The sequence below is a fragment of the Falco punctatus genome (assembly GCF_963210335.1).
Source record: "Falco punctatus genome assembly, chromosome: 4".
Taxonomy (NCBI): Eukaryota; Metazoa; Chordata; class Aves; order Falconiformes; family Falconidae; genus Falco; species Falco punctatus.
In genome coordinates this window covers 108,268,673-108,293,191 of record NC_137583.1, presented here as the reverse complement: position 1 = coordinate 108,293,191, position 24,519 = coordinate 108,268,673, and the positions used below count along the sequence as shown (strand labels likewise).

The 24,519-nt window shown below is 44.0% G+C and overlaps 1 protein-coding gene and 1 long non-coding RNA gene across 9 annotated transcripts in view; one reads left to right on the top strand and one right to left on the bottom strand.

The window, feature by feature from the left end:
- COLQ (collagen like tail subunit of asymmetric acetylcholinesterase) overlaps window positions 1-22,512 on the bottom strand; it is a 50,825-nt gene extending 28,313 nt beyond the window's left edge. For all 7 annotated transcript variants that reach the window (XM_080386469.1, XM_080386470.1, XM_080386468.1 and 4 more), the window contains exons 1-6: window positions 20,960-22,512; window positions 7,732-7,844; window positions 5,719-5,823; window positions 3,022-3,066; window positions 2,292-2,318; window positions 946-1,017 (exon numbers count right to left, since the gene is read on the bottom strand). In XM_080386469.1, the coding sequence (XP_080242595.1) occupies window positions 946-1,017; window positions 2,292-2,318; window positions 3,022-3,066; window positions 5,719-5,823; window positions 7,732-7,844; window positions 20,960-21,062 (465 nt within the window). In that variant the 5' untranslated portion in view covers window positions 21,063-22,512. The remainder of the gene's footprint in view (window positions 1-945; window positions 1,018-2,291; window positions 2,319-3,021; window positions 3,067-5,718; window positions 5,824-7,731; window positions 7,845-20,959) is intronic.
- Window positions 17,761-24,203, top strand: LOC308063464. 2 transcript variants are annotated; one of them, XR_013927968.1, is made up of 3 exons: window positions 17,761-20,514; window positions 20,886-21,026; window positions 22,510-24,203. It is a non-coding gene; the product is annotated as an uncharacterized lncRNA (long non-coding RNA). The 2 variants fall into 2 exon arrangements; XR_013927969.1 differs by having other exon boundaries at window positions 17,761-21,026.
- Window positions 24,204-24,519: the final 316 nt, after the last annotated feature.

The window sequence follows — 24,519 nt, the reverse complement described above, 5'->3', positions numbered from 1 at the left end:
ATATGTTGTTCTTCATCTAACATAGCTGTGAAGAGCTTGAGGGTCTGCTTCTCAGATGTGGCTTCAATTCAGAAGTCATCTACTATTATTCTTGTAGGAGCAAGAGCTACTGCATCACATCCTCTGAGGTGGAGGCACCAGACTTCGTGGAGCACATGAAGAGTCAAAGGTTTACTGGGAAATGCAGTTTCAAACTAAACATTGTGTGCAGTCCTTTTGCCTGACGCATACTGGATTGAAGAAAAGCAAGTAATCTCAAGAGTCCCAGTAGAAACTCTATATACCATGGCTCCTGTGAAGAACTGTATATCTTTTGCATAAGATAATACTTAGTAAAGGGCTGTCCTGCATCTTTTTTTTTTTATATAAAAAATGCAGATGACGCAAACACTGCAGTAGCAAAGTGTGTCCTACCATTTCTTCTGCTGTTGGTTATTAAAAATCACAGGAATGAATGTTTGGGAATGTATGGAAATGAACTTCAAAGATGTGATCAGCTATCCTCATGGTTTGTAATCTCTTTCCTGATACCTCCCTCATATTTTGCCTCAGCTGACATGGGCATGCAGTTATGCTGCCAAGAAGTATGCATTCAGGCAAAGAGATCATCATAAAGAACAGTCCTAAAGATGATGATCAGTTTTGAAACACTGATCTGTGTGATTGTGAGACACCAGTGGTTATGAATGAGTCTTCATTAGACTGATTTTCAGTTTCCCTTTGACATATTTTAATCGACATAAGAAGTACTACAGGGACCAGGCTGAAGGTGGAGTAACCTAACCCTAGACTGGGCAGGTCTTTGCAGAGCAGTGTGAGAAAAGGGACCAGCACTGCTGCAGCTTCCCAGTCTCCAGCAGATAGTGGTTTAGAGACTTCCTGAGACAACTGCTCTGTTCAGATCGTGATGTTGAACAGCTTATCCCATGTGAATTTTAGACTTACCTTCGGTCCTACAGGTCCAGGCCATCCTATCGGTCCTGGCATCCCAGGGACGCCCGGGGGACCTGGTCTACCCTTGAACGGAAAACATCGATTACAATGATTCATGTAGCATCATTCCTACACACAGGCCTCCACTGCAGACAGGAGATACAGAGGAACAAAATCTTTTCAGGAAAAGACCTGCGAATGATTCTTTACCTTGTTTGTAATACAAAAAATTACTGTATTGTATTCATAATGAATATATTCATTATGCTACTGGAGGAAGTGTGGGCTCACAGAAATGCCAGGTTATACTGATTCAAATAAGTAGATCAGTTACAGAGTAAATCTACATGCAGTCAAAATAATCATCCTAAAATCCCAGTATCAATAACTGAAATTCTACTGGTTTTTTGTCAGAAGAGTAGGTACCGACGCACTGTGATTAAGGTTTGCACTCTCTTGTAGGTTGGAGTGAGTCTCTCTGAGACATTACTGTTTTGAACACTTGAATTTATATAATATTTTTGTTCACTGTAGGGCATTTGCAATTTAGATTAAAGAAAAAGGCCTCTTGTTTATGTGTTTCGTATTTATTTGGATTACTGATTGGTAGCTGGTGTTAGAATCCTTTGTATATTACTAGAAGGGTGTTAAAATCCTTGGTGTATTATTAGAAGGGTACTTCTTTTCCTGGTTAGTGACTACCCCCTGCATATCTCTGATTTCATCCTGCATTTCTGCCTTCTTTTAAAGTTAATTACATTAAATGAAGGTATTTAGTGACCAAGGTAACGTATTATGTTTCATCACATGTAGGGGTACATATTTTTGACAATATATCATGGCTCATATGTCACCAAGTATAGTATTGTAGTCAGCATATTGCATCGATGCCAAAACTCTGTTTGGTGTAATCATTAATGGTTATTCCTCCTTTGGGGGTATTTGGCCAAGCCTTATTTAGACTTCAGGGGAGTAAAAAGTTTGATTTTGCTTTGGGTTTTTTTTAATACACCTTTCATGACAGCTCCCATACTCTGCTTCCTCTGTCCACAGAGACATAGTCCAGGTAACTTCCTACTCTGTAACACTCGCAGTGTCTGGCCAGAGCTGCACGCTCTTACGGAAGGAATCTCTTGCATTCAAGCCAGCTGGGACAGGTCTCCAAGCCAGAGGGTCCAGCTCTCCAGCTGTGCACCCAGAGCTCCCTACCACCCACCCTGGGTACCAGGGGAAGCAGCACAAACAGGTTAAACTTTGACATTAAGCAAGTTGTGTTTAACTGTTGCCTGCAACCCTCTCTGACAGCTGCTATGTGCCAAGTATTAGATGGGTTTCTGAGACAGCATCTTTGCTCATACCTTTCTTCCTGGCCTGCCAATCTCCCCCTGCCAGAAAAAGGAACATGTTAGTATCACAGGCACCACATGAAGCACAGTGGTTCATTAGTCAATGCATTTGCATTAAAAAAATGAAAAAATTGGGAATATTTTTATGTTTAACACTTTGCTTCCAGAGGTAAAATAAGAATTACTTCAACCGAGCTCCTTGGTCTTTCCTGTGTTCTCAGCCCTAAATCTATAGGCATCCCCTTGCACAGCAAAGCACGCAATTATGTGCACAGCTTCAGGTATAAGGCTCTAAAGAACATCATCATGGAGCAAATGCTTTACAGATCTGAAGCCATAACTTAACGTATAGCCCAGTTTTAATATCTGAGCTGACTCATGCAATTAACAATGCGTGGGAGAGCTCTGCTTCTCATGTCCTCCTCAAAGGTGCTTGGATCGGTAAGATTGCTGACTTGTGCACCTGAGCTGCTTGCTTAAATACACTAGACAGAGTTAGCTACCATGGGAAGCCATAAAAAATATTTCAAAACAGAAAACGAACACTGAAAGATGAAGCTTTAAATTCTAGCTTCAAACCAATTCACAGCTTTACATTCACATTATAGCAAATTCCCACATCCATAAGGTCCACGATTCATTCACTAAACAGACAAGGAAAAAGGTGACACACACCCCCCACCCTCCCCCCACATCTTTGCCCCTCAAAAACATGCCAAACTCTCTCATAACAGACACTTACTTTCTCCCCTTTTGGTCCTGTTATACCAGGAATTCCTTGTGGACCCTAGGGAGAGAAGTGAATGCTATTATTAAGCTGCAGTAGTGAGGAGGCGCTGGTGGTTGTCTTCCCTCAACCCTTGACCCTGTAGGTGTTTCCCAGGAACAGTGTGAACCCACAAGGTTGGGGTGTCAGATGTGGTATTTGAATGTGGCCTCTAAATGCCAGGTCTGGGCCACCGCTGGACGGCAGGCTGGCAGGGGAAGTGCAGGGGCATCTTCCAGATGAAGAAAATCGGCAAGAAAAAAGGCCTGGGGCAAAGGAAAGATGAGAAGTTCCTGGAGTCCTGAAGAATTAGCAACAACAAGGACACGGAGACACCGTGTCAGCTGGCAAAGGAGGTCAGCCAAAGGAGCGGTAAGGGAAGCGGCATAAAACATGTGGGATGGGCTCTGCAATGTGGGATGGACATGGAGGATTGCCACCACTTCTGAATCCTGAAGATACTTCTCTCCCTCTCAAATGAGGTTGATTCTCCTTTCAGGAGACTTCTCAATCCAGGGAGGCCTTGAAACCCATCTCAGAAAAAAAAATATCAGAAAATCAGTCTTGTTTCTGGAATGCCTCCATTCACAGACCACCTTTTATTTTTGAATGACTAAGGAGAAAAATCCCAAGAGCCTGCATCAGAGGAGCTTTGGATTCACCATACAAATCACTCACTCCAGGTTTGAATCCTGTCTATCTTATGCTGACCATAACATGATGCAGATTGTATGGGAATAGGAGCAAAGCGTACCCTCAAATGCAAATTACTCTGACTATTTTCATCAGTAGAGTTGTTTCAGGTTTTCAGTAGCGTAAATCAGGATGCACCCTATTAGAGTCAGAGTCAAATTTTATCTTATTTCTTTCATTTTACCTTAGGTTACACATGGGAGGAACTACACTCTGAGTTACATCATTGCAAATCTAATTTAAAATTCAGCTCTGAGTCAACAGTATGGCCTTTTACAACTCCTTTGAAAGTCATGCAAGCTACAGCAGAAAAGAATTCAGATGTACTTCTTAAGATTATTTTTTTTAATAGTAGCATTTCTTTTCAGGTGACCATGGTCATAGAAGTATTGCCCAGAGGACTGCTGGCTCTACCATTGACCCGGTACAAGATACAGTCCCATAATTTATAATTAAAAATTCCAAAGCCATGTCATACCCACCCTACTGTCTGCCGTTGTGATAAAATCTGCCAGCCTACTCTATTTAAAAATGTTCTCGGAGGGACTGTGGGTCATTTGGCTGCAAGAATAATATTATTTATAGCAATGGACCTTGTAGAACAATAGAATCAATATTCCTGTTCTTCCAGTTTAAGCCAGAGAGGATATTAAGAGGATTTTTTTATACGAAGACAGTCTAGCAAAGACTGCTTCTGTAATCTGCTTCTTGCACATCTACTGCAACTCTGGACCATGGCCAACCACAGTGCAGGGCTGTTTCATAATGCAGAGAAGACTTTTCTCAATACACAACAGCACAAATGCTTCCCATCACTTCTCTCCACACCCCACCATTCACATGCCAAACGAGTCTGCCACATCCGGCATCCCAGCAAAGACAAAAGGGCAGAACGATAAAGACAGGTTCATAAAAGAAGACTTTCTGGCTTTCACATTGCAACTTCTAGACTATTTACAAAGACCTTCTGAAGTACTGACTTCTAAATAATGAAAGCTAAGCTTTTTGCCACGTAACAGCCTTTACTGTGATGTACTGTCCATACTTCTTAAATAGTGTTTGGGTGCTTGTTAACTTCTCAGGCTGCCAAAGCCTCAGTCATAGCTTGGCTGCAGCAAATGTCTTGTGCCATGCCTGCTGTTGGCTGTATTGTAATAAAACCGGCACCCAGGAGCCTCAAGGAACATCAACATCCCAAAGCACCCAGCACAGCACATAGATCAGGACTGCCCGTGCCCCAGGAGGAACTGGAAGTACCTCTCCATGAAAAGTTTAATTTTTCTTTGGAGGGAATGAACTGGAATGGAAAGGCAGATGCGTGATCTTCTCCCCACTAAAGAGATGTTCGCAAAAACCTTCCCCTAGAGGTGGAGCATTTCCTCAGAAGATTTCTGAATGTACCAATTGTAGAAAATTAAACAGGAGGTCAAAAAGACTGGCCCAAGGTTACCCAGCAAGTCAGAGGCAGAGACGCTGCAGGTCAAGCTAGGAGATCCCACATCTCCTGAATCCCATCCCACTTCCCTCCTGGAGCCACTCCTTGCCTCTGATGCTCACTGTAGGCATCTGCCTTCTCAAGGATGTACTCCACTAACATTCAAGTGCATTGCACTTCTTGTGCATCCGCTCCATGGGCTCTTTCCCTCACATAAAGGACAACAGAGTCTAAAGCAAACAAAAAAGTAACCAAGAGCCTCTGAAGGAGGTGATGGCACCTCCGGCATTTTTGATGGGTGCTACCCACTGTAAAAATTCACAAAAATGAAGGGTGAACTTGAAACCGACTGGAGTATGCAAGGCAGGGATGAGAACAGGGTAAAAAGCCTACATGATTTATGCATGGTCATATTGCGATGAAGTTAAGCCAGAGCTCGGTATGCTCGCTAAGCGGTAACAAACATTTGCAGATGTTTTAAAGACTTGTAAGGGCCTTGGAGCAAGTGAGAGAACATGTGGTTTAATTACAAATGCGTCACTCACCTGGGGGCCAGGAGGCCCTGCAGGGCAGTGCGATTTGGGCAGAGAGGAAGCCTGTATTGTCTGGAGCTCCTGACACAGCTCTTTCACATCCAGGGCAAGCAGCTTCTGTGTGACATAAAACATATGAGTGAACGTGCAGCCATACACAGCCTGTTGGAGAAACGTAAAAACCCCAGCCACCAAATGCTACAGCCTCAAGAGGGTTTATTCGCTCGCTCAGGGGGAAGCCATGGGTTAGACACAAGGTTATCTCCATGGATGCTTGAAAATTAGCACTTGAGCAGAGTGACCTGCCCCATACTTCCTCCTCCTCCTCCTCCTCCTCCCCCGGAGGCACAAGGCAGCCGCGCTGCCGCACGCCCCTCGGAGCCACTGTGGGACCTTGGCCTATTCTTAGACCTGACCCTGCTCTCTCCGTCGCACTTTAGAAGTAGCAGCTCCTCTCCAAAAATAGCGTCTTTGCTCTAAGAATAGAGTACGCTCAGCGAGGGTGAAGGCGGCGTGAACTTGGCTCCAGAAGACACTAACCCATCGGCATTCACTCGCTGCAGGCCCTGCAGACCAGGGCCGATGCCTTTAATGACCATGAGCGTCTCATCTTTTGACTTCAAAATTAGCCTTGCATGAGTAAACTGCCTTATTTGTGTCCCGTAACAAAAGTGATCTCCCCTGGAAACACAGACGAACGCTGACCCAGAAACACCGGGTTAACGCAAGTGATCCTCAGCTTCCAAGTGAAAAGCCGTTTTCTTGAAAAGCTCCCGCTGGGGACTCCAAAGCACAAACCGCTCACAGCTAACTCACGTGGCTCCCCCCCTCCTCAGAACTGCTTCGTTTTATTTCATGGTTTTATGGGGGAAACGATGGTGTAAGGATGATTTTATGATTACTCTCTGGGCTGTTTGGGGGAATCTCAGGCATCCTGGTCCCAACCTCATCCTCACTGAAGAAGTATAGCACATTCCCAGGATCTTGACTCTGGGTCTCCTTTCCGTGGAAATCAAAGCACAGAGAGGGGAGAGGATGAGGAAAGGTGAGGCAAGTAGATTTTGGTCGGGGCGGGGGGGGGGGGGGGGGGGCGGGGGGCAGGGAACAGCACCCTGAGCTCAATCCTGATCCCTCTGAAGATAATGGAGGATTTCACACTATATTTTTTCTTGGGTTAGTTCTTGTTAGACACCTTACTGATCATCATTTACGTAACACCAGCAACAATTGCAGTATTTGTATATGGTAGATGAATAGTAGAGTTAAGAAATAGGAATTACTGAGCAGTTAGGAACATTTTTAATGTTGGGGTGGAAAATATGTGAAGTTAACAGATCCTGGCAATAAGAATAATTGGGCAAGCTGCTGTATCATATACCCATTGTATCCTCTATGCTGCATATGTTAACATGTGTATGGATACATATCACGTAGAGCAGGTAGGTATATGCATAGGTGGGTGAGTGAAAACTGCATACCGGTAACTAAGACATGTCTGTCTTTCTGCAAAATGAAATGGCGGGAATAGATTCCATAGGAGGATTCCGAGACCTTCGTTCCACCTACTGGGTAAGGCAAATGCGATGCAAAACGGGACATATACATAATGTACACCCTGAAATCCATTGTGCAGGACAGAAAATCACCTTTCAGGACAGAAAATCACCTTTCTGTCCTTACTTGGTTTATTGCATTGCCATTTCCTTTAGTTCAGGATTGCCTGACTCTTAAGTTCCCAAAACAGAGTAAAGAGAATATGTTTAAGTTTTTAAGTTGTTGGTTTTTTTTAAAAGTTAATTAACTGCCCGAACAAACCCAGCTTTGTTTCATTCCTTGCTCTATTTGAGATTCACTTCAAGGCCCAGTCTGGGATGTTGAATGATTGTCCTAACAGAGCCGTATTAACACAGCCAGACGGGTGGGCTGAGGGGGTGCCATGAAGAGGTGCTTGAGAGGATACTTCAGTCTCTGTCACACCTAAGAAGTCACATAAAGAGGGGGGAAAGGCTCCCGGGCCACACTTACAGTGCTCCAGCTGTGCCTGAAGTATGGTGGTGGAAACAGGGGTGGTGGAGGAGGGCCGAGGAGGCAGCACGCTCTGCGGGTGAGCTCCTTCTTCTGTTCCAGACATGGGAGATCTGTTCAATACAAACATCCGTCTGTTGCCTTGAACACCACAAACATTTCTTCCAGAATAAGAGGAGTTTCCATTCCACAGGATTTTCCTAGATCCTGTGTGCATTGATTGTAACACTGTAATCCAAGCAGGGATTTAAGAACCTGGGTGGTCCCTTATGAGTTCCTCCTCATGCTGAAGGCTAGGCAGAGTCTTAAACTCTTAATGTGGCTATGACACAGGCTGATTTTGGAAAATTTTAGATAAGCAACATTGGAAAACAGATTGAAATATTTCTCGCTTTCTCTCCCCTCTCTCCCAAAAGTGTGTTATAAACAGCATCTTCCAGTTCCCGTTACAGTCCGTGTGCCACCAGGAAGCGCCCCGTGCTGTTGCCCACCAACCTTCCCCATGGACCAAATTGCTTCAGGCCCGTCTGTGATAACCGAGTGGGAAGCTGCTCCACAGCCCAGCTGCTTGTATCTCCCCTGGGACTGAAATCAGGTTGCCTTATTTCTGATTCCTGCATCATCCCTAAGAATAAATTTTCTGCAACTCCGACTTAGCTGATAGCTTTGTCACCATCTGACTAGTAAGGCAGGACCTCAGCTGCGTTCAGCAAGGTATGTAACCTCTTCTAAGAAGTAAACTCCCATCAACAATATAGGAAGCTCTGACCAAGGGTTCACAGAGAAACAATGGGAAGGTGATGCGTTTATACTGTGAGAGTTTTTTTCTGAACCTGTTTGCTCCTTGGGAAATATATTTCTAATCACGATGGGGCTTTCTGCAAAGGTTTTGCCAAGGACAGCAAACATTTATTTATGCCTGTTGTTTTTTTCCTCTGGCTTGTGGCAGCTGGAATGGGTGTCTGTGTACTGAAGGGTGGCAGGGAGCCAAACACAGTAGGAAGAAAAGCCTATGGTGAAGTATCTGGTATTAATAGAAAACCTCTAAATTAAGTTTCTAGGAAGACAAACCTGACAAAATTGCTAGATTTGTGTGCAAATCAAGCACAGGCTGGATATTAGCCACATCTCAAGGTAAGGCAAACTTTCTAAGGGACAGAGATACTTCTACATTTTCAAACGTCTCAGAAAATGTATTATATCAGTCCCGTCATCCCACATTAACGGGGACAGCATGTTCCCAGTCCTGATGCACAGAAAAGAGCCACTCAGAGGAGTGTGAATCAGCAGCATTCAAGGGTAGTTTATGTTACCCAGATTTTTTTGTCTAGCAGTACGTTATTTGCATTGATACCTTTGAAAGATGTGTCAATTGAAGTCTGAAAGGTTCCATAATAAAGACTCCTTCTCGGCTTTTCCTCACAAGTTTGAAACTCAGCCAAAACTTTCAATTTAAGAGAAAGGCAGAAGTTTTAGAATAAAAAATAGAGATCTATTGTTTCATTTATAGCTTTAAATACGTACTGAAAATGTCCTTTAAAAAGTAGCAAAGGTTTGAGTTTGTCTGCATCCAGTTCTCACAAGCAATAAAATACGAAGGTATGTAGAGTTAAATTCTGTATTGGCTTATCCTGAACTCAGTCACTCTCATGCAGCTGTAATTAAGGTCTCCAATTTTACCACACATACTTCTGGAGTTTTCTTAATTTCAGGATTGTATTTGAATATATTGCATTGGGACTAAATTGCATCTTACTAAAGCAACAGACAGCTTGCAATTTAACACGGTCTAAAACGTGATTATTATTTTATTTTAGGCTACATTCCGATATCATCACTCTTAGTACTACCTTATTACGTGATCTAGCTAAATTTCAACAGGATTATTATCATTCAACAAGAATACAAATATCAAAGCTGGTCTGATGTGGCTTCCTTCTAAGATCACTATCACGTACTGTAGAAAAAGTTTGTATTACTGCAGTTGTACTGCTGTGTAAAAAAAAAAAAAAAAAAAAAAAGAGAGAGAGAGAGAAGATTAAAGTGTCGTTCTTTAAATATTTTCCAAAAATAAGATTAAATACAAATGTACATCTATAGCTTTAATAGGATACTTATCATGTCCTCATGAGTAAAGTCAAGTGCTGGATTATAAAATATTTGGGTTTTTCTTTTTAGCAGCAAAGTCTGAAATTCTGTGGAAGAGGTTTTATTGTGAAAAACACTATAGCTAACCAAGTTGGTAGCAAAAAGCAAAATAGCTACTGTTTTCAGTCTTTATAGTCTTATTCTAATACTATTGTACCACAAGTTAGGTTGAAAGTTTAGGTTTGCTGGTATGAATGGTGGTAGCATGTACTCATCTCTATGAAGAAACAAGAAAAAAATTATCCTGTTTCTATTATGTAGGATAGATATAAATTCTATAATGATGTGGGTAGTTCATCTTTCAGGGGCTCCATCATTAACCATGGCTATGTTCTGGAAGATGTATTTGTAAAGCCACTATTTAAGAAAAGGCTGGCACTGGAATGACAGGTGATAACGACAGCAGAAGGAGCAAAAAAGTGAGTCACAGAGTGATGACAGGTACGACTGCTAGAACTTGATCTTCCAATAAGCACCGCGTTTCATTGGTATGGATTTTGTAACTGTGATAACTCCAAGACGTACAACCATCACAGTATTGGCTTGTTTCGTATCACAAAAAAGTTACCTTGACAGGCTTACAGGCTCTCCGTAAATGCAGTGTATATTTTTAGGTTCCAGGTTAGCTTTGTTTGCTAAACACAGCTTCAGAATACTCCAGTCCCCATCAGTGGAAAAAATCTCAGCCCAAGAATAGGACTGTCATAGTTTTCGGTGAAACATGAAGACCCTGCCTCCGCAAAGCATGCATTTACATATCTCATATGGAAACGGCTCTTTCAACAACTTCAGTATCAAAGAAGTTATTCAATAAGAGAAAGAAGATAAAATGAAAAACTCCTTCTAGGACTTGTCTAAGTGGCAGTTGTTTTCAGAGAACATAAACATTTTTACAGTCAGCTTTAGAATAGAAAGTCTTTACCATGCTCAAACTCAAATTATTTTTATGGTCCAGACTGTATGTTAATCTAGTCCAAGACAGTGACTATATACGTCTATGGGTGTACTGGCAATGGTTGCTTCACAAAATAACATATTTCAGGTAAGCTGTTGCAATGTTTCATTTTGTTCCTGCTGACTGCTTGCTTCTGACCATAGCTGGAATTTGGGAACTCTTACCCGAGGTGGTCCAACACAGAGCCAGAGAGGAGCCTTCGCCCACGCCGAGTCCCCTGGAGTGGGGCTCATACGAGGTCTCTGAGCCCTCCTAGAGCTGTTCCTACAGCTGACCTTCAACCCTACGGACCCCCCCAGCTGCAACGGAGCTACCAGAGAAGTGGTGTCCTGGGTTCAAGTTAGATTTACAGGATTCCATCCAAAAAAAATCGTAAGTAAACTACGGAAGTGACTTCTATCCTAAAATCACAAAGCTGTAGGCCAGCTGCCAGGAGGAAAGGACGAGAAAGGAAAAAGATACTTAACATGTGTTTCCCTTCCTATTTGTGACCGCATTCATCCAGCAAGCCCTGACGGGAAGCCACACTGCTATCCAAAGGCTTGTCACCCTGACACCAGCGCTGGTGGCCTGCCCAGCTTGTGACAGGCAGGACTCTGCTGGACAGAGACCTCTGATGGCTGACACCCCTTCACAGGTGCTTCTCCCACTTGGATGCCACTCAGAATTAATAATAAACGAGCTGGGCAGACTCGTCAGTTAATGAACGTGGGCTTGTCCAGCTGAAACCGAGACTTTATCTGCTTTGTTGTTGTTCACTTGGGCTCCTCTTGCCCTCCTTGCAAGGAGAGCAGCATGCCACGGGCCCCAGCGCCCTGCACCGTTCTGCACATCTGTTGCAAAGTGACTAAGGCACTTTTCCCTTTTAAGTTAGAAAAGTTTAAGAGCTTGTCAAAAGTGCCTTTTGAGAGCCATGGGTCAAAATCTTTTACTTACAGAGCAGATGCACCTTGAGCTCTCCTTTAAAACCCCAAAGACGTGCATCAGCATTAACAATACCTATTTCTTGAAAATGTGTTTTATGAAGCTTTGTGGCCCAAAACATGCCTTAAGGACACATAAGCAGAGACAGGAATGCAGCTCATGTCTGGAGATGAGTTGGACAGTCAGGCTGGCAAATGGTCTGCATCTCTCAGCACCCTTTTGAACTTAGACCTTATAGTTGATGGCGTAAATATATCTTTTCATATAAACCAACTAATATAAATATGTCAAAGAAAGGTATCAAGCTCTGCAGCTTAGGTAATGGTGTCTGCATGGAGGAGTGACCCATGAAGTTCCCACGGGAGTTACAGGATGAGTCATGGAGCTGCAGCTCTCTTCTCCTCTGCTTCCGGTTCCCTCTTGCTTGAAATAGGGCTTCAGAGTCTTTAAGGAGCAGAGAAAAGCTGATTAGAAACCAATTCCTCATCCTTCTGACAGAAAATTAAAAAATTCAGCCAAAACCTTGCAAATTTCTTTTCAGCCAAGAAAAACTCACAAAATTTTGAAAATACTCCGTTTTTAATCCCCAAAATGGCTACGGGCTGTGGCAGCTGTAATGTGTACTTCAGCGGCTGGTGCACACTCAGAAGCTGTCTAAATAAATAAATAAATGAAAGTATTTAAAATCAGTCGACATTCAAAAAGCTTGACACCACCACAAACCCTGGCACACTGCCTGGATCCTGGTGTTCACCCGGCTGGCGGGGGGGAGCAAGGACGTTCTGTCTCCTTTCCTCACCTAACATTCAGCCCAGGTCCCCCCGTGTCCCCCCGGTGCCTCCTGCACCCGCAGGGGCAGCGAAGTCCCAGTCAGCCCTGCGCAGCCCAGCCGACCAGGGGCAAGCAGCTGCGTCCTGGCAAGCCAGCCTTGGAAACCACCGCAGAAATGGCAAGATGCAGGAAAGCAAAGGGGCTTGTGAGTTTTCTAAGCAGGGTAAGTCCTTTTACTCCCTATATGCAAATATTTCAGACATTTAATCTGTATGTGCATGTATGCGGGCAACCCATATGCCGAAAGATTATATACTGTTCTCTCAGGTTGATCACAGAAAGAAAATTCTGAGATCAGTACAGAAAGAGGAGTGTTTGCTTGGGTTGGCTCTGCACTACAGCTTCCCAAGAGCATGAAAATTCCAATGAAATCTGATAGGTGGAAGATGGAAGACCAGTGGGTTATAATGTGGGTTTATAAAATAAAGCCATGGCTTATAAATCCCAATAACCACATCAGGGCTATTTTGTGCAATTTTCTGTCTATTGCTTTCCATTTGCAGAGGTCCAGAGCTCTAGACACTGCTAAACAAAGCTGACAACTCTATGTGCTCCCCTTCAGTGCATGAAAAACTGAGGCACAGAGATTTAAGCAACACCCCAAAGCCACGGATGACTCTATTACAACACCAGAAACAGAGTTCCAGTCTGGTAAATCACAGTATTTCATCTCAGGCACTTTATGAACTGGATTATAAAACTCAACTGCTTGTCACACCAGAACAATATTATAAATACTCTGAGTATGAAAGCCTAAAACCCTACTACAATCTGTAGAAGAACCTGAAACACTAAAGACTAATGCAGGATGGCTGCTGCATCAGCCCCGAAAGACTTCTATGTGCCATTCACTGCCACGCAGCCCTCTCCGCCTTCATCTGTGCCATCAGTAGCAAAAAAGCTGAGACACCCCGGTGCCACCCTTCTGCAGCTGCAAGATTATAATCTCTTAGTGCTGGCATAGATCAAATGTGCACTCTACTTTGATGTTGCTCCACCGTATGCTCAGACAGTCCCAGACAACCCCTATGTGACTGTGGATGTTGCTGCGTGCTCAGAAAGACTTCAGAGAAATGCTTTCAAATCCCTCTTTGAAACTTTGCTACCATGGGCTGTATTAATTCCTCACGACTCCCTTACTGCCACAGATTCACAGCCCAGCTGACGTCTGCCTTTCAAAAAATTGACTCTGTATTGACTTGGTATTGTAAAAAGTTGTTAACTTCGTAGTTTCAAGTAGCTAACAAAAAAATCCACTGGAACTTTCCCCTGAGTAGAAGAAAACTGAAACTGTAGCACTGCCTTCTTTAACCAAAGCATCTCCCTTCACTCGTGTGCATTCCCCAGGCATATGCATTTATGCATACACACTTGCTAGTTCCTGAGAAAAAGGGTTAACAGCTCCTTTTGGTTTTCCCCCACTGTCTTGGTCTTCTGCATTCTTCCTATATCCATCTTCTCACCCCAAATACCCTTTCACCATTACAGCCGTGTGACTATAGAAAAGCATTCCCCCAGTTTCCTTTTCATTAAAGCGATGACTCCTTGGAGAGGAGAAGGGGAGAAGCAGAACATGTAGGCTGGGGTCTGTTAATTCCTGTGGGGATTTTCTCTCTCACCTATTTCTGATCTTCCTCAATCAATTCCCCCTAGAACTGAAGGGCTTCCCTAGTTCTCCTCCTCCTCCTAAGCTATAGCGTGGGATAGGTCTCCTCGACGTGCCCCGGGTGAGTCCTATGTTGCATTACAGCTGAATGTGCCCCCTGATTTTGCAGTCACACACTATCCTAGCACCAGGAGTTAAAACCTGCAGGGATACATGGCCTATCCTGACAACAAACTTCCCCACGTATAAACACAAATTCTATTTTTCCATAGTTTTAACTAAGATTAACAGTTTCTCTTGCAATTATGCTGCTGGTGCTCCTGTGCCAATACAGCCCACCCACAGGAAGCCTCTGTGTCCGATATGAAATGGACTGTAAGACCCAAGGAGGCTAAAATGCGAAGTCACAGACTGTTCCCTTGCTGTGCAGGGGTTTGGTTATATTGGCGAACCCACAACTGAACTGTCTGTACTAGGCGCCTGCAAGCACTGTCTGTCAACAGGTACCTAGGGAATGAGCTGATCTTGCAGCACTTTGGATAGCTTGTTGGTGGAGCTCCTGTCCTTTCATGGCAAACATCTTATTTTGAAACAGCTTGCTTTGCTGTGCTGGAATGGAAGCCTCCACGTTCCAGTCTGGTTACAACAAAAATCTAGTATTCACCAGCACATCCCATACAGTGATACAGCATGGACAAGCCTACTTGAACCACTTGGGATCTCTGTGGCAGCTGCAGCATCGCTTTCAGCTGAGGTTCCCTTTTAGACCAGTTGCTGCCTGTCAGAAACATTCACAGGTTACAGAAAAACCTTCGGATGGGTTGGTGCATCCTTCGCTGGAAAGGCGAGCAAGCCCTGCCTCAGCTCCTGCACTGACCTCTGTCCCAGGCAGCTGGAGAACTTCACCACAGAACAGCTATCTGAAAAATATCGGCTTTGCTTGGGTTGTGTCTCCAGAGGAGCTTCCACAGCCTCAAGCTGGACATCTGCCTCACTTGTAATATAAATGTTGCCCCAGAAAAGAATTCTGAACTGGCCACCGCTGCAGTCCCAGCTTCCTGCACTTCAGGAGCCCGGGTATCAGTCCTGGCTTCTGTAATCAGGAAGCCTCTGCCCCCAGCAGCTCACCACATGAAGCCAAGCGAGTCAACCTTTTTACTAAACCAGGAGCAACTGGGGAACTCAGGGGGGACCACATGGTCCTTGGATATGCATTTTCTGGAGTGAGCGAATGTCGGTGATAAACAGCATTTCACTGAACCCTCTCCCTTCATTTGCATTACAGTCACTGAACCCTTTTGACAACCTGAGCGCTTTGTCATCCAGTAATGCCACAGGCAGGCCAGAAGCCCCCTCCCCCTCCTGCATGCAAGACCCAGAGCCGTACAGAGGGTGCCTTGTCGAGCCTAGCTTCCTCGCTAGTGGCTGTGTCCTCTTCTGATTTTTATTTACTGCTGCAAGGCAAATTCCACAACCTCCTGAACCGACTCTGATGTCCTTTCCTTGTCTCTCACCCACAGGATCAAGTGGGCTTCTACTTATTGGCCGACTGCTAATCCAACGGGACCTTGTGGGGGTCCTTTGCTGTTGGGGCTTGCATCAGTGTTCCCCTTGCCCTTCCCCACACGAGGCTGGCTGCAGGAACCAAGTGGTGGACAGGCTGTGCACCAGCGTGGCTGCTCCGCGCCCACCGGACTCGGTGCAGGCATTGCACCGTGCACCACCACAGAAAGGTCTGTGAATCCTGAGGTGATTTCATCCCTGAGCATTATCCACATTGACCTGAGCAGGAAACTGGGATTCTCACAGGTTGTATGTACCAGGGAGAAACTACAGATAAAGGCAAATCAGGTGCTTCTTTAACTGTGTTTATTTTAAAGACCCATTTACTTAAAGTACCAGTAACCACACCATACTAGACTTAGTTTGCTACCAGTCCAAGCCTTTCCCCAGTCACTGCTGAGGAACTGCTGCTTTATCAGCTCAGGAGGGTAACCACCACGCAGCAATTTTGGGTTATCTTTCTAGCCGCTCCTTTGCCCTGCAGCTGCGCTCAAATGCAAATGGCCAATCCCAAGGTTATTTTTTTCTCTCAAACTGAAGAGATACTCTATTGAAGGAATCTGTTGCCTCCCTTTCAGGCTTCTGTGAGTCACAAACAAGATAGAAAGCTTTTAAATGCCCGGCTAAATCCAGCCGCAAGACCTCTGCCTAGCCAGATCCACAGCCAGGTGACTGCCTTCTTTTATGGCCAATGACAATTTGCTTTCCTTCTCCTAATGAAGCCTTTGCCAGTGGCTCATTGCCATCAGGAATTTTAATCTAACCGAAGCTTTCCTGCTCGTGTGTGTTCCGTGGGAAACAACCAACAGCATCAGGATGCTGGGTACCTCCTGGACCCATTCTGACTTTCCAGAGCAGAGTCAGGCTTCCCTCCCTGGACTGATATTTTTGCCCCTCAGAGATTCACCTCTGCTTGCTAGCTACCCTTTGGGCTGTTCTCCCTGTAGGCTCTGGCTGCTGCCTTGAGGATCTTCCAGCTTTTACTGTTGGTCTTATTTTAAATTCCTTCTGTGTCTTTCTTACTCCTGCATGCACTCTGATCGTTATTTCCATTGTGATTTTACCTAAATAAATATTTGCAATTACGCTATTTAGAAACAAAACCCGTCCACCTGACACCTCTGCTGTTTTGACAATACCGAGGGTGCCTGCAGGTTGGTTCATTAGAGGACCCCCCCAGCCCGTCCAGATGATGGAGTCAGATATTGCTTTCACAGGAAGGTAGCCAGGATCCCAACTCCCTCAATGTCAAGAATCACAGCTTGGTTTTGTGTTTTTCTCTCTCCCACTGTTTCTCTCACAGATGCACAACGCTCCCTCCCCCCAGGGCAGGGGGTACTTCGTTCCCCTCCCTGCGGCACCCTGCACAGCTCCTGCTCTCAACCCGCCTTCCCATCACCACGGCTCTTACTGCTCCAACAGCGTCGGTCCACAAGAAAGCTGAACCCTTTTCTGCAGCTATCCCACACGAGGTCTGGTTGCAGCTTAATATCACACCTTCTCAACTCAAAAGAGGCCACCCACCCAGTGGGACGTGGTGTTCTTTTTCTTCAGGAAAATAATGGGAAAAAGGCAAAGAAAGCGTGAAGAATACTGCCAGTGATGCTCAGATTAATCTCTTAAATTAATGCCCTTAAGATGTTCTTAAATTAATCAACCCTATTCTTTTCATAGGGTTGTGCATCAATATTGACAGTAGGGGAAAATTCAACCAAGGAGTACATTTGTGGCATGTGTAAAAGGCAGTTTGGGTCAGAAGAAGCATCGAGATACTGTTCTTCTCCAGCTGTTGCTGGTAATTTAAATACTTTCCCATCTCTCTGAAAAACCTCAGAAGCCTTTGGCCTGGATGAGTAGAATAGGGGAGAAGGAATGGGGGGGTGGAAGAAAGTCCTACTACTGCCTGAATTTAGAAGGTGGCTTCCTTCAGGCTGGTTCTTACAAGGTGCAGGCTGGTTCATTTGACCCAACTGAAAATGAATATAAAATTCATGCCTGAATGCAACCTCCTCAAGTGCACAGCGCAGGAACCTCAGCAGAGCAGAGCTCTGAAAACCGGTAATAAGTGACACCATAAACACAGTGGTGTAAGGGTGGGATACGGCAGATTACCCTGGAAAGAGACCTGCTGTCTCCAGGAGAGTTGAGTACCCACCCCTGGGGTCTTCACTGCCACGTGGAACCACAGCCGCATGCTTGAGCATGTTGTAATGTCATTCCCTGAAGCATTTCCTCCAGAAATGTCAACTTTTTGGAGCTGACGTGACATTCAAAATACTTCCAGAAACAAGGATGCACTGTTGCTTGAGGCTGATGGGACTATACGGTGGAGTTGGCAGCCAAACAAATATTCAGATTATTCTTTCCCCAATTATTCTACACTTTCCCCCCCTACCAGTTGTTTATCTCTGCTTTCAGGTTACTGCTCTGACCTGTAAACCTTTTCATTTGTGACCTGTTGGCTATGCAAAGACATGGGAGGACAGAAAGAAAAGTACTTTTAGCCCAGAAGTTTTCAGACACCTGGAAAACACCCAAGTGCATTTTCCCAACCATAGGAAAGACAAGTCATTTCTCAAAAACATCCTCACTGTTAAATGTGATTAGTTTTAGAATTTGCAAGTACCATGCTGAAATCCATACTTCAAATGTGAAATTGCATCCTGGTGCCAGATACAAATAATTGACTCAGCTGACAGACACAGAACATTTGAGAAACCACTAAAATAACTGAGAATTTAAATGGAATTAATTCACCTTCTGTACCCACTGCGAGATTTCTACCAGAAAAGAGAGAACTTTTTGCTTTTTTTCTTAGGACATGTTTCTTAAAATGCAGATGCAATCCAAGTACTAAAGAAATTGATGTCATTTTTCATACAAAATAGCCCTGATTAGCAAGTAATAATGGCACACAGGTGTGTAACAGCTCATCAAAGTACGGTCAATCCAGCCCTGCGGTTGTGGGATTATGACTGAATCATCTGCCAGTTATTATTTTTTCCACAGATTATGAAGTAAACGTTTACATTTGTGACAGAAGCCTTGCTAAGAGCTTGCTGGGTATGAAGGCAATTGTCCGTGCCTGGGCCAGAAGAGCACAGCGTGGGGCTTTACTGCCGAGCGGTGCATGGCGGCAATTTGCCCAAACTGCCACACTGGGAACCAGATTTCCCCATCGGGTTCACACCTTCTCCAAGCCTGAAGCCAGAAACTGCTGGCCTACGGGGTTGGAGGAGGAAGGGGCCGCAGCTGGCTGCAGGCTCTGCCTGGGAAGCCCTGGGGTCTCTTGCAGGCTATGGAAAATAATTCTGCGTAGAGCAGAGTCTGGCATTTTTCTTCATATTTGCCTCTTCTACTACAGTTTCTGCAGAGACGGTAAGTCTTTCCTCTTCTAAGGGGAAAGTTATTTGTTGAAGCGTTATTTTTCAAAGAGGACAGTTTAAACAGCTTCTCTAGACGCACAAGTGTGTGCCACAGGAGAAAGACCAGGCCATACAGGTGATGGAAACATGAAATTCTTGTTTGTCTGGGTAGCATCTACAAGTATCAAATAAATGTAAGCTTCTTCAAAACAATTTTTGAAGTCTAATGACTTACGTGTTATTGCAATGCAATTTTGAATATATCAGAGAAAATAAATCTTGATGATTCCTTGTACTTCAGCATTAACTAATCTCAACATAATGGAAAAAAGCATACCCAATTGAACACCAATGATAACAAATGTAAATGCTTTTTAGCATCCTACAGAGCTTAACAGAAAAAAATATTAGTTCCTAAAGAATGGACTAAATTGTTTTTCAAAGGATGTACTTCTTCAGACATTAGGCTTCTCTAGATGTTATCTTAAAAGCTATCTGAAATGACTACAGAATTGTAATGGCTGCATTATTAAATGCTATAGGGCTTTTCTCCAAAGGATATCAGCATTACCCTTGTGGTCCTCAGAATCTTATTATTTGAGTATCTTTAAATGAATGGACTGTTCAAACCATTGGGAGTGAACTACAGTGTAGTAGCTCTGCACATTTTAAAAGATTTTGAAAAAAGCTGTTAGCAGAAACACACCACTGTTCCTTAGCGCAGAAATCTATTACTCATACAAGCTAGCCTGCTGACCACCCTTGTCTCATAAATGCCTTGGATGTAAACCACCTGGCTCTGGTCATACTGGAGACATCAGAGAGAGAGAGAGAGAGAAAGGCCGTGTGTCTTTAGATCCATATCTAAGATTGATTTTATGTACGGTCATGACATGTGCACCCCTTTGGTCCCTGTCTTCATGTGCAAGGCAAGGGGAGGACCTGTAGGCACAGCTGCCACCGACCTACGAATCTCAGTTGAACTAGCTCAGATCTGACACAGAAGGAATCCAGGACGTTAGTATAGAAGCATCTCTATTGACAGATACAGAATAACGGGCAGAAGGTGGGAGACAGCAATTTGCTACAAGTTGGTGAAAGTTCCTCAAAGGAGAGACGGAGTCAGAGCTCTCGCCAGCCTTCCCCTTCCCTCGCACAGAACGTGGCTGAAGGAAAGTCTTGCTGATGAAATGAAAATCTATTAAGTGGGATTTCCAGTGCCCCGGCTCAGCTGACAACTAATTTGTTTTGCCTTTGCCTAGCAGGGATTTTCCATGCAGCGGACTCTTGTTTGCTATGTAAGTCATCCGAGTATTCGTTAGTGTCATAGCCAGAGCCAGATGATGTTTATTCTGCTAACATCCAGTCGGACCCCGGCAGCGCTCATTGAGGTCAGGGCTTTATTTATAGAAGCAGATATACATTGAGATTAATTTTCTTTCCCTTGCTGTAATCTGCCTAAACTCATCCAAAATAGAAAGAAACATGCAGACATGCAAGTAATATACTAATTGGGCCATGAATTAGCACAGCACCATAGAAGCCAATGGAAAAAAAGCATTTTAGAGCAGCTGAGGATCTTGTCTATTATTTCTCTGGGGGAAGGGAAGGGAGGGGTTTAAAACCAGGAATTATAAAGCAAAAAGCAAAACCAACCAAGCAACAAAATGTCCTGACATGTGGCAGAGCAGGTCTGCAATGCAAAATCCCTCCACCGAGATCTGCAATTCGAAGTATGTATTTTTTCCCTCTGTGTTTCCAGTCACCGGGAAGTGCAAGAATCAGAGTGCAGAGAGCTCCAAGCAAGGAAAAGTAACAAGACTTAAAGCAATTTACCTGCTGAAACTGAGAAGACATTGTCAACGTACGCAGTCTGAGGTAAAGCAAAGCAGAGGAGCTGCAGGTAAGATCCCCAGACAAGCAGGCTGAGGACCAACATGCTGGCTGTGCCCTGGCAGATTCCAGCTCAGAGGTGCAGGGCTGCTTTGGGGATCGCTCGCTCTCTACTCTCACTCCCTCTCTGCCTTGCCTGCTCCCTGCCTCTTCCCTGGCTGTGGGATGCGTGTGTCTGTGTGTGTACGTTCCCCCGCTGTCATCCCCCCGCCCCGTCATCCCCCACCCCCCCCCACCCCCCCTGCCTTTAGGAAGAAAGAATGCCAACCATTTCCCATTAAATCTTCTCCTTACACTAGACAGTTATATTTAACTCCTACAGTTGCCCCTATTGTGGACATTAGCTGCTAAAACTGGGGCATGAGGGATCCTGGTTTTGCTAACAGAAGGAAAAAGGCTCTTTGCTTAATAATAACGACGAGCAGGAAAGGGAGAAATTATGAACTGGGCTATAAACAGTATCCCTCTGTGCAGGCAACCAGACACCGATGTCGAGATGGATAAAACCCCTGATTGATCATCTCCCACAGGTCACTAATTGCCTTAATGAGAAAGACGAACCCAACATCTGCTTATCACTGGTAGTTCCCAGTGTTGCATTCATTTACTGAGTGCAGCTCAGGCTGAAGGGTGCCACAAAGGCTTCACAAACCACCGAACAGGTTATTATTTAGTATTTAAGTGAAAATGACAGTATCACTGATAATGCCAGACATCGTAGGACCGCAACAACAGGTTGGAAGGACAGGGTACAACAGGTGGCAGAAACAATATGTGTGCTGTGATGGGGTGAGTGAAACGCTATCGGGTCCGGGGGTGGTGGCTGTCAACACGCTACACAGCCCTGTGGGAAGAAAACAAACCTCCAACTCTCTGAAAAGGCAGCGTGTGCCTTGGTTACCTGTGCAAAAGCTTGGTGCTTCTGTGCCTTCTTGCAACTCACAGCACTTTGCAAATAAATTTCTGTCCTCCTTTCTGCTTGGAATCCGACAGCCATTTCCATGAAAAGCAGAGGTACTCCTTCACTGTGAAACCATCGTTACCCCCTCTCTTCCAGACAGAGATGGTTTCTTTGCCCAATGTTTATTGTTCCTCCCAAGGCAAACATGGAAATCTTTTGGATTAATTACAGAATCGATTTATTTTTTTTCATTTGAGAAAAGCATTCATTGACAGAGATGATGACATGTCCCCCTGGGTGTTATCTCCCACTGAGTATACCACTAAAGGGCAAAGTGATATATTTCCACAATTACAGTTAAACAGTCTTGGCTGTTACTTTCAAGACATTGCAAACATATTAACAAAATCTTTCTAAATGTAATGGTTTGATAGGAAAAATCACATTTGCCTTATATATTTCTATCCTTAAAGGACATACTTAATATAACCATAATGCTTTCTAAAATCTCTTCCCAGTACTGCAACACTTTGGATAACTGAATTTATTTTTTAACTTAATCTACTTTATTCCACTGTCTGTTACTTTTTAGTATTTGGCTATTCTTAGTGAAGATAGGAGTTTGGCCTCTTTCCTCTTTGACCAAGATAACCCTGGATTAAGTGCCATTAGTTCTCTCGGCATGCTGCATCTCAGAGGGAAAGTCACAGCTCCTGTGAAGTTCTTCATCACAAGCCCTAAGCCTGAGATGAATGTCCAGCTGCCCAATTATAAAGGTAAGCAGTGGGCAATCCCCATGCTAGAAGCCTGCGTGGATGCTGGGAAAAATTGCTCGGAAGTTAAAATGTCAAGGTTTTATCAAAGGATTCACCTCTGAAAATGTTCGACCAACTCAATCGTTAGTCAATGCAACAATTAAGTAATTTCAAATCCTCCTGAAATCTGTCTGCAGTCTTTTAGCAATAGAAAATTTGGTAGAAATTTGTAATACAAAATATGTTCTATTTGATAAGGAAATTAATGAATCCAATAATACTGCAAAGAACTCTGCAGTAAGATCCGTATCTTACCCCTCCTCCATCACCCCCTGGTCAATTTTAGTTCTTGTTTCTTTGGCTTAGAACAGAAACTCATGTCTGGGTAAAAATACAACAACCTCTTGCTCGAGGAATATTGCAAGGAATTCTATCATAAATCAAAACTCTGATCTGCTCTGAAGAAGACAGGAACAAGGAATATGCCTTTTCCTGGCAAGAGTGAGTGCTATATTGGAGGTGGCCAGAAGTGTTACAGAAAGCCAGGGCTGCTTAAAGAGTTAAAAAACCTACATATAGTTAGCTTTGCAGTCAATTCTTAGGTAGAGATCTTTTATCCACTTTTTTCAGTGGAGAACCCTGACTGAAAAATTGATGTTTTCTCAACATGTTCCTTTCTTTTGACTTAGCATCTCCATCACTCTGAAGTCTGAGCCTGTTTGACTTGAAATGGCTCTTGGCCAAGGCGAGAAAGCTCTGTAGGCAAACACTCTGCTGTGAAACACATCATCTTCCACAAGACACTTGAAAGGAGTTGTTTGGACTTATATTTGAAAAGACCTCTTCATCATGATGTAGAGCAGTTCATCAACTTGTTAGTTTTCAGTGGGACCACCATGAGGTCAACGCAAAGGACAGTTCATTACAAGGCAGCAAGTCAGGCCACGGCAAGGTGCAGGCACTGGGTTTTGTTTCCTCTAATTTTAAGATACTGATCAGCCTTACCAGCTGAAACTGATGGCAAGGTTGCTAGTGGTTTCAGCAGGAGAGGAACAAAGTCCATCGGAAACAAAACGGACAATAGCTGTGGGCTTTCTGCTTTCGACTTAACTGACTGCACAAGATACAATCCATGCTAATCGGGGGTCCACGCTAGATGACAAGGACGTACACCTGGTTACACAGCTTGTTTCTGACCTCCGTGGCTTTGTTGCAGGTGATAGAGACAATCCTGAGGAGGGGAAGTGTCATGTAGCAGAGTGAGTCTTACACGGTGCAAGAAACTTGACAGACATGTGCTCTTCAAGCCCCCGAGCCACCTACCATCTGTGAAGCTGCTCAGTCCGCAGCGCATTCCTCCAGCTATTCCCTCGGGCCCATGAAGCCGATGGAAAGCTGCTCCCTTCAGAGCTCTGTGCCACATAGCTAAGGCCCATGCTCTGAGATCAGAGATAAATCCTTGTCTCTATCATCCAAACAGCAATCAATAACAATCTTCTTTCTTCTGTATTCACTGCAGCTGCTGCTGCTGGCGTAGTGAAAACTCACATTACTATGAATTCATGGTGCAACCACTGGAAAAGATCCCATAAATATTTGGAAATGAAATTTTTTAAACTTGGGGGAGAATAAGTTTTAAAAAAATTTTAAAATTCTTACATGAAATGATGCAGTTGCTAGGAACTGAAGTAATATATGCTGCATAACTCTTACTCTTGTCTCACCTAAATTTGCTATTCTGATACCAGGAGTAGTGTTCATCAAATAGAAATACAATGGCTTCAGCAGTATTTCTATTTGAGGTGACATTAGCTTAAGAAAGAAACACAGCAAATTTTTCACGCTGC